The sequence below is a fragment of the Parasteatoda tepidariorum genome, chromosome 9 (assembly GCF_982258835.1).
Source record: "Parasteatoda tepidariorum strain Cologne lab strain chromosome 9, Ptep-v5.0, whole genome shotgun sequence".
Lineage (NCBI taxonomy): Eukaryota > Metazoa > Arthropoda > Arachnida > Araneae > Theridiidae > Parasteatoda > Parasteatoda tepidariorum.
The window spans coordinates 30,183,429-30,204,050 of record NC_141763.1 but is presented as its reverse complement, the minus strand read 5'-3'; the positions used below and the strand labels follow the sequence as shown (position 1 = coordinate 30,204,050).

The following is a 20,622-nucleotide window of genomic DNA, read 5'->3' as shown; positions in this document are numbered from 1 at the left end:
AAAAAAAGAAAATAAATATTTGGTGTTTTGGAATTTTCGAGGGAATTGATCCTATTGCACTTTTTCGCTTCTTTCAATTCGTTCACTAGGTTGAAGGCGAACATTGTTATTTCATATGCAATTTACAAACGCAAACTGTATATTAATTTTGAACTCAATTTATCTAGTTGTTAATTACGAATTATTTCTAAGAGTAATGCCATTTTGCAATAGGTTTTTGAAAAAATGTTATTATTATTTTAATAAAAAGGTTTTTTGGTCTCAATCAATATTTAGTTATGATTTCCTTTTTTTAAATGCATTATTTTCATTATTTAAATAAATTGAAATCTAAACAAATTTAGAAAATACCTCAAAATAAATAACTGTATTTGTGATTACTCTCATAACATGTGTGTTTTGTTTACTTTCTGGTTGAGTCCTGTGTTCGGATTTCTTCGCTTGTTTTAAGATCAAAAATTTTAATTATAAAATTTTCTATTGCATAGAAATTTGAAACTTTAATTGTAAGTGTTGTTTTCTCTTTACGAAACATTTAACAGCAGTAATTGAAATGTGAAGAAAAATACATTAGATTCAGAAATGTTAAAAAACAATTTCATATCAAGGTTTTATATGCTGAGGAGTTAGATAAAATTTTATGTCCACCACATTTATTTAAGGTTGTTGTTGGAAAGCTATATTATTTTATGTATATACATAAAATTGATGTTATTATGAGAATTATTATTTTGACAGTAAACTTTCCTCTGCACGGCCGTACTCAGTGGCTGTAGGTGATTAGTTACTCAACTTTATAAGTCACAAATTTTTAATCCTTATGTAGATTATCATTTCTATAATTATTTGATATTATTATATTTATTACTTTCTTAGAACTCGTATTATGCCTTTAAGTAAAGTTTTTACAAAAAATGGCTATAATACCAAAATATTAAAGATATGTCCTCTAAGTTTTTAAGTAAACGAATCCGTAAAAAGGTGCCTTACAATTATTAATGTGCCATTAACTTTGGTAATAGGTTCTACTGGTGTTATATTGATAAGTAGACGTGAATATAGCTACTAATTTATTGTAAAAGCATTAAAATGTAATCAATGTTTTTTTTTTCATAGTACATGGGAAGATAATAATCATCAAGTTTGGACAACACCTCGGTGATAATATTTAGCATGAACAGATACTGATACAAAAATTCACCTACTGTTTTCAGAAGTAAGTAAGTTTGAATATTTCTTATTTGCAAATTTAGTTTAGTTAAATGTTTTTTCTTCTTTGTTTATCTATGTGGAGAATAAATATAACTTGTTTTGTGGGCTGGACAAGTTATCCCCTATAAGTTTCAATTAGTAATTTAAATTTTAATACCCATTTGTAGAATTCATGGTATCAAACTGTAGCACTTAAGCTCTGTTGAATACTAATGACGCTAACATCATATCGCTCATTTGGTGAAACAATGACGTAACTGATATATCATAGAAACTATCAGTTACGTCATTGTTTCACCAAATGAGCGATGTGTGCTTTGCTGTAATATGTAATTTTTTTTACATTAAATAAAGTTGTAATAAATAAGTTTATAACAATATGTAAGGGTGTAATAATATAAGTTATAATAAGGAGTATGTTGTTGGTTTCAGAAAATTTTAGTTTTCTCCCTTATTATTAATAAAAGCCATGCTGATGAATCTTATAAGTATTATTTTTTTTGTTAGGTTTAAAGTATTTTTAAATAATTGCTATCTGTGTTAGTTATATTTTCTTTTCTTACATATTTATTTTTAGAGAAATGTAACTTAATTGCTAATATGTTACAATGCATGTAAAAAACTTTTTTTTAAAAACATTAAATGAAATAAACAAAATTCATGATTGTAATTTTTTAAAAGTTTGATTTAAATAAAAAAAAAATTGAATTTTTTTTATTTAGTATATATTTTAATACAGACAAAAACATTAAGTTTTCTAAATTCCTATTCAAATTATTGTTTTTCTTCATCTTTATGTATTGCAAACTTTAAGCAGATTGTGTCAAAATTAATCTCTTAATTGTTTCTTTTTTCAAATGATCAATCTAAAATCAGTTTGTTATTTTGCAAAAAGTCCAAGTTATTCATTTGTAAATGCAAGAAGATACAGTAATATTGTTATTTAGAATAGGGGTGCACAACCTTTTTGAGTGAAGGGCCACTTGCACAGCAGGTTGGCTAACGAAGGGCCGCAGATCTATTTACACATGTTAATGACAAATGTAGTAATGTTTATTTAAACATTAGCGTTCCATTTTTTTTTTATCAATAAACTTAGTAATATCAATAACTTAGTGTTCCATTATTAGAATTCATTCAAAAATAAAAAAAACTTATACTTTTTTTTTACAAAAAAAAAAACTTGCTATTTTTATCATTTGAACAATAGATTTATCAAAATAAATAAATATTGAAGAAAAGAAATGTTTTTTTTAATCATATCACGCAATACGAAAATTCATTTTAGAATTAAATTCTAATAAATAAAAAAAAACTGTAATGCCCACAGAATTAAAGTAGGAAAAAGTTTAGTCATAATTAAGTAATATAAATTCAAATTAAATATTTTAATTGAAGAAAGTTTATGGGTTTTAAACAAAAGTCTAAAATAAAAATAAAACTGTGATAGTTCAAAATAAAATTCAATGCTTATTTTGAAATTTGCTTTATTATTTTATTTTATTAATTATTAGATTTTTTTTATATCGCAAACAGTTTCCTTCTTTTTTATTGAAAAAGATCACTTAAGCAACAAAAATTTAAATCTAAACTACAAACAGTGAGCAGTTTAAAAATTCACGTTTTCCGTCATTTTATGAATTTCTTAAGTTGCAATAACATTACATTTAAATTAGGGAGGGATGTAACGAGTATTTGGTCCTTCTGTGAAAAATTCAGTTGGTTGAATGATCAGTCAAATATTCGGCAGAATATCTTTTAGAAATGTATTTTGCCAAGTTTTTTTTATTTTTGAATTTTTATAGATATTAATTTTTTTTAAAATCATAATCAGACAAGTCAATTTTGTCATTTTTTCGATACTTTGAGAATTGAGTTTATTATCACTCTCTCCCTGTACTGTAATATGAATAACCAGTAACAAAGAAAAGTTTGATTTTCAGTATTAAAGTTTTGTTTCAGGAACTAAGAAAAATGTGCTTTTTCTGTTTTTCCTTTTTAAGGCATTTTTATTATGACTCAGAATTTTTTTTAAAAATAAAGTTACGAATAAAATTTATTTTTTTAATTTTTTTTCTGCTAAAATTATGGCAATGAGAAAAATTTAAATTGAGATTTTCGGCATAAGATTTTCATTTAAAAAATTATAACGCTTTTTTTCTATCTTTTTATTTTCTTTAAATAATAAAAACCTTTTTTTAGACGTTTTCATTATAACGTAGTAATTTTTAATAGCATTTCTGTTGACTTAATTCTTTTTTCTTGGCTTTTTCTGGTAATTGAAAAACTGAGATGTTCAGCTTTAAAATTTTTCTTCAAAAATTAAGATCGATTTTTATGTTCTCTGTTTCGTTTTTCGACATTTTCAAAAACGTTCTTGATTGGCTTTATTTTTTATAGTTAATTTATGAATATGTTTTTCCAGGAAATATTATTCTGAGCATTGAAATTTTAGTTTCAATGTTGCTATGGTGCTAAAAGATTTTACTATTTGGCCAGTCGATTTTTTCTTCTTTTTTTTTTGCCGAATACTTCATTTTTGATCAAATCATAATTCATTACCACATTCGACCAAATCATATTCGTCGCGGAAATAAAAACGCAGGAAAAATAACTAGGATTTAAGATAAAACTGTACCGAAATACCGTATCAAAAAAGGGATTATTTAATTGCGTGATTAACAATCACGTTTCGTAATAACATCATAGTTAAATAACGGGATCGTCAAAATCATGTGAAAAAGTATAGAAATAAAAAATATATTTATGCTGAACTCAGCACGAATAAAGCGTGACAAATGCATGATTTAAAATTTGTATGTCGTAATAGAACAATTGGAATTTTTTATAATACGTGGGAATGCATAGCAATAACTGCCGACAAAAATTGTGGAAAAAAAAGAAAGAATTGCAAAAAAAAAAAAATCACTTAGATTTAAGATGAAATTGTCACAAATAAAGTACACAAAAATTGGTTATTTAAATTTGCGATCTGAAACTCGCGTTCGCGTTGTTATAAAAATTCGGGATTTTCGAAATCACGTAGAAAAGCGGAAGTAACTGTTTAACAAAAATCATTTATATTTACGATAAAATCGGCCTAAAGAAAGTGTGTTAAACGTACATTTACTAAAAAATCTGTTAAAATTGATTGTGTCAAAACGTGATGACTTAAAAGTGCGATTAAAAATTACCATTTTTAAAAAAAAAATTTATTGTGTTTAGAAGCTCTCGCGGGCCGCACTTTAGTAGTCGAAGGGCCGCATTTGGCCCGCGGGCCGCAGGTTGTGCACTCCTAATTTAGAAGAATCAGAGCTCATTCTAGGCAGAAAAAAGGGCATTATTATTCTAAAAAGGCAATAATTTCTTTCTATGGGCTTTGCACGTTCTATTAAATAACATTGTCAATTAGTAAAAGAATTTTTTTTTTACTTTACTAAAAGTAGCAAAGCAATCATATTAATACTAATTTTTATTAATAAATTAACATATATAGAGTTAATGAGCTAATTAGCTTAGTAATTTATTTAGAATGCATGAATAGATTAATAAAATAATAAATGTATGTTTTTGAGTTTCTGTAGTTATGATTTAATAATTAATATGATTAATAATAAGTATGATTTAATGATAGTAGAAGTAACTGCAAACTTTCAAAAATGCTTGTAACAAGGGGGTTTGATGGCTATTTTTCCTTTCCCATATAAATCTGTGTATTGACAGCAATGACAAACTAAATAAAAAGAGTTAAAAATAACAAAAGTTTAAGAAATCCATTGTAGAGTTTGGGGAAAAAATAAATAAAGAAAGGGCAAAAAGGATATGGAGTCTATTACATCAGTGCACTAATTTACTTCAGGGGCAACAGGGTGGATTCTTTTGACTAAAAGGGCAGCAGGGTGCTGCACCCTGTTTACCCTGCCTAAAATGAGCTCTGGAAGAATATAGAATAATTATTAAGAGCCTTGAAGGATATCTTTTATATTCATAATTAGTCACTACACAATACAGATTTTTTCAAAACTTTAAAGCAAAACGAATTATAAATAATAATGGCTTATAATGAATTTTATATTAAAAAAAGGAACTTGATTATTTCAGATTGAAGAATTGATAGAAAATTCTTTATCTACATCTGTATCATAATGGATGAATGTAAGTTTTTTTCCCCTTCACTGTTTATAATTTTACTTGTTGATAGTACTTCTATTTATTACTTTTGATAAAATTTAGTTTCAGGTGTGAATGTGATAAAATTTGCAGAAGCTAGAGCTAGTGAAATCGCTAGTTTGATGAATGATGTCAATCATATAAAAAAGAATGCTACACAAAAGTTACCACCTCATATGCGTAGACGTGCTGCTAGTCATAATCCAAGAAGAGTTCCACGGAAGTTGAGAAAAAATTATTTGGTACATATTTAATATTTGGTCTTATTATTACCATATTATTTTCAGCTTTCTTGTAGGAAAAGATAGTGTTAAAAAGTTATCACCCTTCTGATTGAAAATTCAAATGTAGTAATATCATAAAAAAATACCAAAGCTAAAACAAAACCATGTGGAAATATACTAATAGACTATAAATAACTGTTAAAAAAAATTTGACTAGATATTATTTATTTCGTTAGGAATTGAACTTGTCAGAGAGTGTTCACTGAAATTTATAATTTGCAAGTCGTAATAAAATTGTGTAAAAATATTGAAATTTAAAAAACCTTGTTGATCAATAGGGTAATCATTGTTTATTTTATTCTATAAGCACTTTACACAGACAGCAGAATAGTCATTGTTAAGTTTTCCATTTCAATATGGTTTTATTTAAGATTTTATTTCTTGCTAATAATAATATTTCCTTGCTCATAATATACCTTTAATAAATAATTGCAATATTCAGAATAAATGTTTGGATACTGTTGAGTGGCGTCTAAATTAACTTGTTTAAAAGTTTTTATTTTAGGAGAATACTTATTTTAAAAAATATGTTGTCAGAAAAAAAACTTGCTATACATACTGCTACTTCAATTTTAAAGGTTTTCTCATAACAATGTTATTCTTTCAAATAATGTAGTGTTGGCAGGGTTGGGTTTTTGACGTCAAAAAGTGGTTTTTGACATGACAAGGGTATAATACTGGTTTAAACCGTCAAAAACCCGTCAAAAATGTCAAAAACTGAAGTTTGCCAAGAAAATATATAAATTTCAAAACTACCAACAGTTGCCATGCATTATATTGAAATTTAATTATACTATAGGTAATCAGCAGGTTTTAAAATATTTTTTAATTAAAATTAAGGTAAAATAACAGATTTAAAATCTCAGAAATTTATATTCAAATGCATGTGCAGAAAAATTTTGTACAAAAATTGTTTAAATATTTATATTTAAAAAAAAAATTTTTTTCTTTTTGATACTTAAGAAAATTAAAAGTTTATTACTATGCATTTTTGACATATAAGGAACATATAACTAATATTTATAAGGAACTTACAAGTTATGTTGTATAAATACAAACTTGATATAAGATACAAGTGTATAAAAATTTTTTTTTAATGTTATACCGAATATCTTTATTATCCAGTATGTTAATTTGAATTTAAAAGTAGTTATATTTATGAAAAATGATAATATATGATTATGATTATGAAATATAATTCATATTGTTTATTATATTTATTTATAATTATTACACTTATCATTTTAAAACAATTTTTATCTCTTATTTTTTTTTTCTCCACTTGTATTAAGAATACAAATAATGCATATCTTGAAAGCAAGAAGTAATTATTCAACAGCTGAATATTTAGATATTCAACAAAACTATATCGTATTCAGCAAAATGAAATTCACAAGTATTTGGATAAACTAAATTTTCAACATAGTAAATGAATAGGCTGAATATACTGTAAATCGACACTAACTACTCTGTGTATTTAACAGAGAGCACTTAAATTTGTATTGTCTTATGTTAAAAAGATTATTAAGAAGATTTAAAAAAATATTAAAAAGATTTTTCTTTAAAAGAAGATGTCTAATGTACAAAACTGCTAATGCTTATCTTTAAAAATGTCTAATTTTTAGTATAATCTATACTATACACTAAATTTGGTTATAAATAAATTTCTTAATAATATCACTGCAGATTTTCAATAACACATGAAAATGAATACATAATATTACAAAAGATGTGAGTTTTCAAAAGTACAAGATTTCGGTTACTATTCAAAATATAAGTGTTTCTTCAAAATTTTAAATTTATTTTTTCTAGAACATATTTAGAAACACTACCCTTTAAAAAATATATAAATTTTATGTATTAATTAAATTTCTCATATGAATATAGGTTTTTGACTTTTTCGACATTTTTGACAGTGAGGTTTTTGACGTGACGGTTTAAACCATGGTTTAAACTGTCAAAAACTGTCACATGTCAAAAACCTGCCAACCCTGAGTGTTGGTAATGTTTTTTTTACACAAAGCAGTTAAATTTCTTATATATATATTCCTTTCATTTTTAGAATTTAAATATTCCTTATTAAATAACATTGATTAAAAAAAAAAAAAAAAACTGTCACTTAGACTTTTATTTATCATCAAATTTTTGAGAACAGAATGGCATTTTATATTTATCAAGTCCTTAAGTATTAGTTATGTAGTTGTTTGCAAAATAAATGCATTGCTAGGATAATTCTGTGCAATTTTGTCTAGATTTCCAGTGCTTAACTTTAGCCACACATCTGTATTATTAGTTATTAAATATCATTTTATATTAAAGTTGCATAAAATAACGAAACTGTTATTAAAAAGAGTAAAACTCTGAATTTTCAATAACATTGGGGATAAACAAAAAAAATTTAACTCTTCATTTTCAAAATGTGAATCCTGCTGTTTGTTATAGTTATTAATTTTTAAATACAGGAGAACTTTACGATTAGTAATCTTTCCTTATAACAGCTTTGTAGTATGATTTGTAATCTATGTTTTAATCATTCAAAAAATAAAAGAGATTAAATTGTAGAGAATTAAAAAAACAAAACAAAAAAACAATATATTGTGTTAAAGCGAAAAGAAAGGGATTTTAAGATTATGATTGCTTATACATCTGCGCCCGTTTTTCTAGATTTTTCTTCTTGCCAACATCAAGGATAATAACTGTCAATGTTGCGTTTGGATTGCATTTGTTTGCCCAGATAAGTGTCTTGTAATGATTGAGAGAGTGGAAGGAGTAAGGATTTCAGCATAATACCTTTTTTTTTTAAAAAAAAAGAAAAAGGAAAATTTTTTTAAAATGCTATTGCCCCTATAAGTTCCATAAATCACTATACTATTTTTTTAAGGTTTGAAAAATTCCCAGTTTTTTTTATTAGTAGTGGATTCTCACCTTAATGTGGAAGCGGTGTGCATGCATAAAATCATTATCCCTGTTTATTTTAAGTTTGATTGGTGGATATAAATTTGCCTGGTACACTGTTTTTTTTTTTAAGGTTAAAGAATTATATGAGTTTATTAATTTATCTACACTGCCCGGATAAATTAATGTTCAAAAAGTTTTTGAAACTATACACAGAATTAACTCGAAATGATGTGCAGAACCTCGGCTGGGTGTAGGGATGTAAATTTAGTTAGGTGCATTTTGTTTTGAATAGAGCTCAGAAATTCACTACACTAATGTCTTTTTTTTATGGTTAGAGAATTGCCTGTATAAACAGAAGTTTGATTTGCTTTATGTGAACATTGCATCATGTTAATTTAATTTGGAATGAGATTATAATAACAAAAACCTGGTAAAAAAAATTTACTAAAATGTGTTTTATATTACATTATTTTAGTTGCACACAATTTCTTGTTATTCATTATTTGTATATATGTTTCTGATTTATACAAATATATCTGTAATATACAAAAAACGGAATTTCCATATTTTGAAAAAACGTTTTTTTTTTGCCATTGAAAAAAAACCTCATTTCATAATTTAGATTCAGAATCCTAATGCTGTCTCAAAACCAAAAAAAGCTCCAAAGGAGAAGCGTAAGCTACAACAAAAGAAAAAACATGAGAAACAAGCTAAAAATTATCCTGAGGAATATGCCAGTCGGAGTCGTCCAGGTGAATTTTGGCTAGGAACTCATATTTGGCATGCCAAAAGATGTAAAATGGACACTTTGTGGGGATACAAATTACCAATTCACTGCAATGATAAAAAATTAGGAGCTACTCACCAAGCTGCTACAAAACATGCAATGCTTATGGTTAGTACTTTTTGAAATTATTTTACAAAAACAATTTCTATTTTATTAATGTTATCGCATATTGTTTTTTTATTTTTATCAAAAAATTGCAAAGGTTGCAAAAAAATGAAAACAAAAAATTTACGTATAAGCTTCTTCATAGTATTTAAAAATCTTTTCCAATTTAGTAGTCTGTTGAAAATACATTTTATTTATATTCGTTAAATGTTGTTGTATGTAGGGAATTAAAATAGGAAAACAATTTTAATGTCAGACTTCAAAAATGTATCGTGTTAGAACTAAGAATATCAAAAAATTAACTTTTTTAATATTTTTCTACTTATGTGGTACTTGATAGATAGTACTTGATAGTAAAATAGGTAGATTTTCAAGATTGTATATTCAAGATTATATATTCATATATTATCAAAATATTCATATAAATATTCAATAAATAAGCTCAAATCATAGTTTTATATCATTGCCATTTTTTTTAAAAAAAAATTAACAGCATTATAGACATGTTAATATGCATTTCATGTTTTTAAATATAAAAAAAATTATTATAAACTTTTAGGTACAGAGTTTTTAGAATCATAGGTTTGAACACTTTTGGAAAGTTGAATGTGAAAACCCCTGTGTCCAGCTCAAAAAAAAAATTTAGAACATCCGAACATAATTTCTATAATTAATAATTTTATGTCAAAAAAGTGACATCATGTATTCTATTAATGTGTTAGGTTCCATTTTCTAAGTTTTTATTAAGAATTATAATATTTTAAACTTCTCTCAAAGGTAATTTTTTGAAAATGTATTTTACTGAACCTTTACATCAATCTAAACTATTTTTTTTATTTGCTGCTGGATTCTAATCTTATAAGTATGTTTTTGAAATTAAGAAACATCTGCTTTCGTTGAAATTTTTTTTTTATAATTTATACTTGTTCAAAGTAAAATATATTATTCTTATTTTCAAACTAACATCTTTAAACAAACTTTATTTTTACAATTGTAATTTGTATTGATTGTTCTCTATCTTTACATGCAATGATTTTACATTTGCACTAAATTTTAGAATAATTCTGTGCTGTTTTATAACTTTTCAAAATTATATTTAAAGGATTTATCGTATTATTGCTGTATCTCTTTGGAAGGACCTGAAGATAAATTATTAGCAGGCTTAACAACACTTACTGATCCTGATTCAGGTAAAAGAAATAAAAATTAAAAAATAGAAGAAATAAAATTTCAAAATTCAGATAAATAAATAAAAATAAATAAATAAATTTCACCCTTGAAAAAGTGATAATTATTGTTGTGTCACATTTTAAGTTACTTACTAAGTTGAAAACTTAAAATTTTTTGTTTTTTAAGTTCTTGAAATATTGTAAAATTATTCTTAGATTGCATTAACTTTTTGCAACCCACTGGTTTCACATTTAAACCATTATTTTTCGGCAATAATGTAAGCCATTAAAAATGTAGTCGTTTTATCTCTCAACCTGCATTTTTTTTTTTTATCAACTACTTTAAATTTTGAGACTAACGAAATGAAGAGGATCTCATCATTTTGTATTTGTAAATTACGACAACAATTCATTTTGTTAGAAATTTTTCGATCCGTCAAAGGGTTAGTTGTTTTATAGATATGATGATAGCAAATTTTAAATTATTACTAAAATGAATTCTGGTTATTTTGGTAGTTTTAATGACAGTAAAAAAAATTGTCGCATTTCTGTTTCTGAAAACCATATTTAATTTGATTTAACCTTCTGTTAGTCTCACTTTTATATATAATTTTCTTCTGAACTTGCAATGTTCAGAGAGTGCTTCTGACTGGAATGATTTCCTGCTTATAATCCTGCATAATTACCTGTTAGAAAACCATGCTAATTGTCATGCGGATAATCTTCTGAAATTATTTTGCGGGCATTAGACATCACGGATTTCCTATCAACTTTTATTTTTCCACACTATTTTTTTTTTAACAATTTCTAGAAAACGAACTGAAAATTTAAATTATTCATTATTTCAAGCAGAATTTTGAATCCATATTTAACAGTATATGTATATATAAGATATATATGTGAATAGTTATGTGTATGTATACGCATATAAATATATATTATTAATGATGTATGAAGTGCCTATTTTTCTGTTTATTTTTTTAACTTAGCTTAAGGAAAAATTGTTTTATTCTTAGGGAGTAATTTTGGATCAGCTATGTATCGTGATGGAATGAGAGAAGGGCATACTGTTGTGTACCATCCGTTCAAATTTCCCTATGAGGCTATAGGACCAGTAACTTTCATATGGAAGCCTATCACTGATATGTCTTCAGATTCTGAAACTTCAAAATATTCCGCCAAACGTTCTCTTTGGATATGGTGCCATCCTTCATTTCACAATGAGTTTGTTGATGTGCTTGTTACGGTTTTCAAGTTTGAAGCAATTAAAAAAGAATCGGCTACTAAAACCGCAGATTCAGACGATATAGGCAGTAACGAGAATGTTACATTTAGTTCTAAAGTAAATCTTGAAAAGGTTAGACAACATTTTTTTAAAGAAAATATCTTTGCGAATAGCAATGTACAAATGTCTCTACTCAAAGACAAACTAGTTCGACATCGTATCATTGGACCGAATTCGCAATCTGTTCTCACCAATGTTTTAGAATTGGCTGAAGTTGAGGATGTTCATCAGCCAATTGAAACTGTCACAGCTGGTTCTATTAACAAAACGAACGGCAGCAATGACTGGTCAATTGATAGTGCAGCAAAAGATAATCAAACTTCAAAGAGTAAATCAAAATTGAAACATCCTTCTGATGATGATCATTACCCTGCACCAAAAAGAATTAAATCTGATTCTGTTACATCAAAAAATGCAGGATGCAACTCAGACTCAAAAAACGTGAATGTGTTATCATCTAAATTGTTCGTGAACGGCGCAGATACTGAAGCGGATTCAAACCACGTAACTGAGTTGGCTCATAATGAAACGGGTGATGGATCTTCGATGAAAAAACTTATAACCTCTGATAAAAGCAAAAAGTCTGAGAATCAGTTGTATGCTTTAAAAATGCAGTGCTGGTGGAAACAATATTACAACAGCGAAAAAGCAAAATCTGTGCATAGAAAAGGAAAACAGTTGTTGGAGTATCTGCGAAATATCCGTTCAGGTTATTACATTGCTCCGAACTCAGTTATTGGACTTACTGTAAAGGATCCCAGACTTATTTTAAGTCGAAATAAAGATAAATTTGTCACCACTAAAGGTATACTTCATGTTACTACTTTAATAGAATATTATTTATGAATTTAAATCAATGATCTAGTAAATAGATAACCTATATAAACTTGAGACTTTTATTTAAAATTTGTAATTAGAGCAGACGAATTGAAAAGTCACCCCTGTTTTATTCTAATTTTATAACTTTTATTTAGATGAAAATTTAAATTAACAAGGAACCACAATTATATCACAAATGGCATTTTTAGTAATCAGAGTCATTGGGTGCAATAATATTAAGCTGCTAGTTTTGAGCTCTTTTTGCTACCTAGCCATAAAAATACATTATATGTCAAATATTGTTTGAAACTTTTTTTAAAATTTGATGTTTTAAGATACATTTGTTTTTTTTAAAAAAAAAAATTATAATTGATTGAAATAAAACTGGAATACAATTTCACCAAAGATCTACTTTTTTGACATGATGGTAAAAACTATTAAAAGCCTTAATGTGTCAAAAACATGCCAACCCTGTTTCAATAAGAATAAAGTTGTTTTGTTTGATTTTTTGATGTTCATCTGCATGTTTATAAATAAATATGTATAAGGCAAACTTTTTTTTTTGTATTCATCTGAAACCTTGAAAAATTTATCTGATTGGTGATTAAGAAGTAAATTTTTGAGTAAAACAAATATGGAATTACTATTATTTTAGAGAGAATTATGAAGATTTTCTGAATATTGTTGTTAATGCAAATTTCATATGTTTGCAGATAGCAGTACTAAATAGAATGTTTATAAATGTATTATAATATGTATAAGATGTGTGTGTTTGTTAATATATGTGTCTAGTCTTTTTAAGGACTGCTGAATGTTTTTTGAAATAAATTAAGGTAGATTAATGAATCTATGTAATTTACAGACAAAATATCCCCACCACAATGAAAGAAACAATTTACTGATGAAGAAGTTTCTTAATTAAAGGTTTTTTTTAAATATTTTTTTCTGAATAACATTCTCAATTAGTAACTTTGTGGGAATTTTGTTTGACCCGGTTTTTTTTCCCTTTTTCTTTTGAAAAAATATACTTGTTATTGTAAATAATTACATTGAAAAAATTCTGTTTTATTAATAAAATGTATAAAATCTGTTTTATTAATTTCTGTTTTATTAATAATGTGCTTAAAATCTTTACATTGATTTTGCAAAACCTTTTGTTATTCCTATTTGAATAGATGGTGATGTTGGAAAAGATACTGTAGAATTATTAACTGAAGATATTGCTGATTCACCATTGTGGAATGGCAGCATTCGTGATGAGGTTACTGCAACACAAATTCCTGAAAGTGAGATAAATGATGAAAGAGCCCAATGTATTGTTCCTTCAGGTAGATAAACTGAGTCATTTTTATGTTGTTTATGTATATTTGTTATTCTATAAGTCTTGACCTTAGTAGTTGAAACTCTATAGCACTCTATATTCTGGAATGGTACATCTTGGTATAATTTATTATATTAATTTTGAACTAAATTTTATCTAAAACTTATTTTTTTCTGTTTAGCTATTTAGATACTTTAAATATGGATTTACACCATCTTCCATTTTAAGTATAGTTTCATGTTTCAAATTAAATTTAAGCAACATGCATTTCTTGTGTTTAATATTAACCTTTAGTTTTATAAAAATTGAAATCTACTATACATAGAACTTATCTTACAATTAGAACAATCTCTACCCGATTGTGTTTGGGTTGTAGACAAATTTTAATTTATGAAGATGTTACTGCAGATTGACTCAGTAAATTCTGCTACTGCGGTATTGACCATTATGGTACTTTCGTATATTTTTTTTTTATAACAATGAAATTTTTTTGTTAATATTTTTAATATACTTTAACCATTGCAATTCAATAATTTATTTTGGGGGGAAATAAACCAACTTATTATTTTTTTTATTGTATTGAATTTTTGTATTGAATTAATTGTATTATTGTATTGTAGTAATTATTTAGTATTGAATTTTTGTTATGCTTTTAAATTGTTATACTTTGTTTGAGGTACAAATTTTGGTCAAGGCAACTTTTGATTTTAATTAACTCTGCAATATTTTGATTTTAATAACTCTGTATTTAATAACATTAGTAAAACTACTAATAAAAGTTTTTTAGCTAAAAAAAATAAGAATTTTTTTTTTTTAAAAATCATTTTCAAAGTCTTTTATCCTACTTCAAAATATAATTATGATTATTAAATATTGCTGTATTTCCAGTAGTTTCTGTTTATTTATCATGCTTTAAAGTCATGAAAAATGTTTTTAACAGTGCTGAAACTGGAGTTTGTTTAATTTAACAAAACCAACTTCTTTAAATTTTTGAATTGTAGAAGCCTGTGTTATAAGAAAATTTGCAATAAGCACTAAACAATAGTTTGTGTTTAATTTTGTTAAAAAGCTCTTAGAATTTTCTGCACTTTTCGTTAACGCTATTTAGGATGACACCCATTGCAATGAATTTTCCATTTTGGAGCCATTACTGAAAATTCTATTTGATGGTTCAATAACCATTAAAAAATATGATCACACCTATTCATTTTACGAAATGTAAAAAAAAATAAAAAAGTTTAAATTTTTTTTTCCTTCTTCTCTCCTCTAAATTAGTGTTTTCACCATTCTAGGGAAATATTGAAAACATAGTGTCTGGAAAATTGATTTTTGGGGGAAAGGTCAGCTACTTTCTGAGAATAATGCATGTTTTAAATTAATGCTTGGGAAAATCTTGCAACAAAAATCTAAAAAATAACCATTTTCATTATTCTCAGGAAACTTAAAGTAGTCAATGATTTTCAAAATAAATAAGTCTAACATCTATCACTTATGTAAGAATTCTACTGCAGCATGGTTACATTTTTAGATTTAGGCATTAAGAGTATTTTTACAAAATACTGTTTGTTTAAACTAGGCTCCCACGGGTCAGGGGAAATCTAGAATTGTCAGGGAATTTTATTTTAACTCTAGAAAGCGTGGAATAGACGGGGAAAGTCTAAATTTTTTTACAAAAATACCTGGAATATTCAGTATTATTCTCGTTCTATTATGTGTATTTGCTCTCTCAATCTTATATTTGACATTACAAATATAAAAAAAATGCAAAGTTTTCTGATGAAAAATTGCATGATATAGATAAAATATGGTACGGATTTTCATTGAAATTTACCTGATATACCTGAAAATGTCATGGAATTTTGTTTCTAAAATTGAGTAGGAACCCTGAAAAATTTCGTATTTTAGATCTCTTAACTTTAATAATATTTGCTATTAAATAAAACTGTTCACTAGGCTAGTAATAATTGTTTTTAAAAGTTAAGTTTCAGTATAAACTAATTTTGTTTCTTTATAATAAGTAAGCTATATAACTGATGTTACTTTATTAAAAAATTATAAAACATAGAGATTTTTTAAAGTATTTCGTGGTTTTTCTGCATAATATTGTTTTGATATTCAATTTATATGCTTGTCTGTTATAAGAATCTATAAGTTCGCCTAGTAAAAAAACTTTGCAAATTGTAATATTCAACTGAAATCAGCATTTTTTGGGAAAACTTTCAAATATTAGAGAATTTTATTTCTGAAATTTTGTAAGAGCCCTGTGAATATCCACATAACCACCTTGTTTGCTTCTTATACAAATTACGTTGTTAGATTATTGATGTTTCTTTATAACACATATCATCACTATATTATTACATTCAACATAGGAACACTATAATTTCATAATAACATTTAGTTTATTAGTTTTAAAATGTGTTGTATTTTTCAGAGTCTAATAATCTTGGTGATAAAGAATCAAGAGTTCCCATTTTACTCATTCACCAGCCTGGAACAAATGGTAAGAACTTCTGAATGTTAATGATTATTAAAAGTGATATGTATTAGGATAAATTGTATATTTATATACTACATAATTTTTTATTTTATAATTTATTTAATACGAACTGCTTGTTCATTACAATCTTATTTCTTTCTCTGTAACATGTAATTATGATTTAAATTCAGGGGAATATAGAAACAAGCTTTTGTGTCCAGTAAATTATACTTTTAATCCAATCAATTTTTTTCTTAGTTTTGTTTCATTTAGTTCAAATTGTTGTTTCAATGTGAGTAAGTAACTATCTTTACTATAAGGATACACTTCAGTTCTTTAGTTGAGGACCACAGAGAAAACCTTGAGTTTTAAAGGCCTCAATGAGTTAATTTATTTATCAATTGATAACTTTTAATTTTTTTTATAGTAGTCAGTGTTTTGTAAAAATTGAAATAAAAATATATTTAATATTACAACAAACTATGTGCATCTAATTTTTACTTAGTATCTTTATAATATTTTAGAAGTTAAAAATATTTGAAACTATGCACACTTTTTTTTAAAAGAAAAAAATAACGAAATTAAATTGCAATTTTCTAACTCTCTCTGCGAAAAACATAATTTTATAAATATATATATTTTTTTAGTGGGAATAAAGTACATTTTCACTTGTAATTGAATTTTTGAACTAAATGGTATTTTTAATACTAAATGTTGAAAGATTTAAATATTTTGTCACCTTGAATTAATGCCTCTAAATTTTAGAATTATAATGTTTTTATATTTTTTATTGCAAAGTTTGTTAAAGGTTATTTGAAAAACAGGTATAAAATTTCATTTTCCTATTTTTCATTTCTTTCATATGTAAGTTTATATAAAAAATAATTTTTTGCTGTAATGCAAGGGACTGTATTTGATCCCCATGCTATAGGTTCTGCAACTCTAATCTTTACTCTTTAATTTCTAATTTGATTTGCGCATTGTATCATTCCTAAGCCCATTTTTACAATTTAATGCAGGTTTTGGATCTGGCTGGGATCTAATTGCTCCTCTTGGTTGGAGTATGGCTTTTTGGATTCCATTAGTTCTTAATGGTGGCAGAGTTACAGGCATCAGAGATCTTCATTTTGTGAATCTAGAGATAGGTAAACCTAGTTACCCTTTAAGTTATCCTGACACAAAAGCTGGCAAAACATATGAAGAAAAACAGAGAGTGGATGAACTCACAACTTATTTTAAGCGACCCAAAGCTAAACGACCTAATTTTGCAACTTTCGGCACTCCCAATCCCTACTTTATGCCTTGGGATGTTCTTGTTGTAGATTGGTTAAAAGAATTGAAATGCAGCAACAGTAATATTTTGTTCCCATTGAACAAAGAAAACTCATCAAAAAATTTTAAAGTTGAAATTTCTGAAAAAGACCCAAAAAATTCATTCTTTGTGTTAAGACAAAAAGAAGTGAGATTGCTTCAAAATTTATGTGAGCGATTGAGTCGATTACCCCGTGGGAACAAAGCAATACGAGAAATCGATGCCTTGAAGCAGCTTTACAATGAATTTGTACTATCTAATCTTAGTTCTGAGAAAGAACTTAAAAATTCTTTAGTACTCATTAGGACTAAATGCCTAACCAGAGGTTGTCCATCAATACATTCAGGTGTTTATGCGCTTGATGAAGATGATTTTAGAGAGCTGAAGTGCAATCCTAATTTTTTGGGCCCTAAAGAGCACAATCATACTAAGTCCAAAAATGTTGATAAATTAAACAGTGACTGCTCATCAGTGTCAAAAGTTTCAGGTGATGGGCTTGTAAATAAAGAACCTGGTGACTGTCATATTTCCTCCTCATCAGTGCCAAAAGTTCAAGATTCAGATGATGGACTTGTAAAAAAATCTGATGAATGTCAGATTTCCTCTGAAAATCAGATAGATTCCAAAAGCTTAGATCGACCTCTGACAGAGACTTTAAAATCATTCTCTTCTCGCAAAATGATTGGCTATTTGTCGGAGGGTGGCTTTTCCAGCATATCAGGCAAAGGCTGTGGTATTGGACACTGTAGTTTAATTGGTTTGCTCTTTGTGATTAGAGACTGTATTGATCGCCAAATACGACCGGTAGTTCTTGTACGAGAACAACATAGTTTTCAATACAGAGTATCATCCCTTGAAATAATTCCAAATTATTTATGAAATGTATGAAATAAATTTTTCTTACTAAAATTGTGTTTGTTTGTTGTATATTTTTTCTACTGAAGGGTAAAAAATGTTATTCTTTTTATGGAGCAACATTTTGGGACAAATCAGAGAATTTCATGGTTTTAAATACTGAATTTACTGCTTATACATTTCCTATATTTTTGAATGGAAAGAAGAGTCTATAAAAATCTGATTATTAGATCAAAAGCTATTAAAGGTGGCTTTCTCCCCATCTTATTGTAACGCTGTACGCATAAAGGCAAAGATAAAAATAAACAAAACAGTTTTTTTTAATCATTATCTGCAAGAAGCTGAAATATATGTATGATATACTAGCAAAACATTAATGTTTCATTTACTCAATTATTTTTTAAATATTTTTCACCTGATGTTTAGTACTTTTCAACATGATTTTCATATAGCTAACAGAATTTTTTTATGCAAGAAGCTCATGAATTTTTAAAAAAAAATGGTAATAAATTCAAATAAATCATTAAAACATGAGCCTCTAAAAAATTTATTTTAACTTTGAATGTAAGAGAAACTTATTGTTACGCGACTTAAATGTTATACCAACTACAGTGCATATCAAAATGATAGATCCACACTTACTTTTGTTTCTTAATTAACAATAAAAAAAAAACTTTCATAGTAGAGATGCTCTTATAAATTCAGGATGCGTAGCGTTTTTAAAAAGTGCTTAAAGATGCTTAATTTCGATTTTCGTTTTTTGAAAGCACTTAAAGGTGCTTTTTTCATTGGGTCATTTTCCCTTTTTTTCCGTTACCATGTTGAATTATACTGAAAAGACACATTTGACATTGTTCTATTCACGGTTTTCACAATTCAACCCCAATCTATTTTGGCGTATTGTCAGTCCATAGCGTATGAAAACGCCATTCGTTTTACATGATTCAAAATTTCATGATTTTTGACAATTGTCAAAAACAATGCCAAATTTTTTTAATTTTTAACATGACGGTTAAAACAAGATAAAACCGTCAATTGTCAAAAACTTTTCAACCCTGCTCAGTTATATATTTTTTAAAGTGCTTAAAATGTGCTTATTTTTTGTTGAATAATTTGGTTACGCACCCTGAAATTGTTATAACGATTTAGGATGCAATTTGTTAAAATAAATCACTCTTTTTTCTTTTTTTTCATTTTGAGGCCATTTAAGAAAATAAGTCTACGAATCTGAGTTAATATCAAGATCTTATTGTGGAATTATACTGGCTGCCGTGGATGAATTTAATAGGTTTGTTGTAATAGACTTGAATATTGCATTGTGGTCAAATGAATTGGGCTAATGTAACATTAAGTTACAGCCTTTTTCTCCTTGTGTGGTTAGAAGTTGATGCTTTCAATGAGTTTGGAAAATTGAATAGTAGAATGGCTAAACTTTTAAATATATTACACAATCTTGCACTTCATCTATTTTTGACGGAAAAAAAAACGCTTTAGCAATAAATGTTTTTTAATGTAAATTCATCACTAATTGTGTACTTGTTTCTGGATTCATAATGCAATGAAATACAATAGAAGATCTATAAAACATAATCCTAAATACAAATCATAATTCTCCATAAATCATTTTAACTTTGCAAGTGTAAACAGTGAAAATCATATTAAAGAAATTTCTAAAGCTGAGCAAAATCCAATAACTGCTCATAGTCTGCAAGAAATTTTTTTTCAAAGAAGTAAAAATATCTTATGCCAACCAAAAACTGAAGTTTAAGCATTTTTTTGTTGATAATTTTAATGCTCTTGATAATTTAATTCTCTGTAAAAAACACTTATAGTTTGTCTGTGGAAAGAACTCTCCTCACCACGATGTCTAAAGTCGCTTGCTGCTATGGGGAAAAAAATGGCACGTTTCAAAGAGGGGAGCTTCTT

At 26.6% G+C, this 20,622-nt stretch overlaps 1 protein-coding gene across 5 annotated transcripts; it reads left to right on the top strand.

Moving 5' to 3' along the window:
* Positions 1-367: 367 nt before the first annotated feature.
* Pop1 (POP1 ribonuclease P/MRP subunit) lies at positions 368-18,750 on the top strand. Of its 5 annotated transcripts, none has more exons than XM_016061993.3 (10): positions 368-506; positions 1,117-1,216; positions 5,314-5,367; positions 5,446-5,624; positions 9,187-9,459; positions 10,559-10,646; positions 11,642-12,715; positions 13,905-14,057; positions 16,485-16,553; positions 17,549-18,750. In XM_016061993.3, exons 3-10 carry the CDS (start codon positions 5,358-5,360, stop codon positions 18,718-18,720), a joined length of 3,018 nt encoding a protein of 1,005 aa, XP_015917479.1. In that variant the 5' UTR covers positions 368-506; positions 1,117-1,216; positions 5,314-5,357; the 3' UTR covers positions 18,721-18,750. The 5 variants fall into 5 exon arrangements, with proteins under 5 accessions (XP_015917479.1, XP_015917480.1, XP_071042751.1 ...); XM_016061994.3 differs by having other exon boundaries at positions 1,117-1,220; XM_071186650.2 differs by having other exon boundaries at positions 386-772.
* Positions 18,751-20,622: the final 1,872 nt, after the last annotated feature.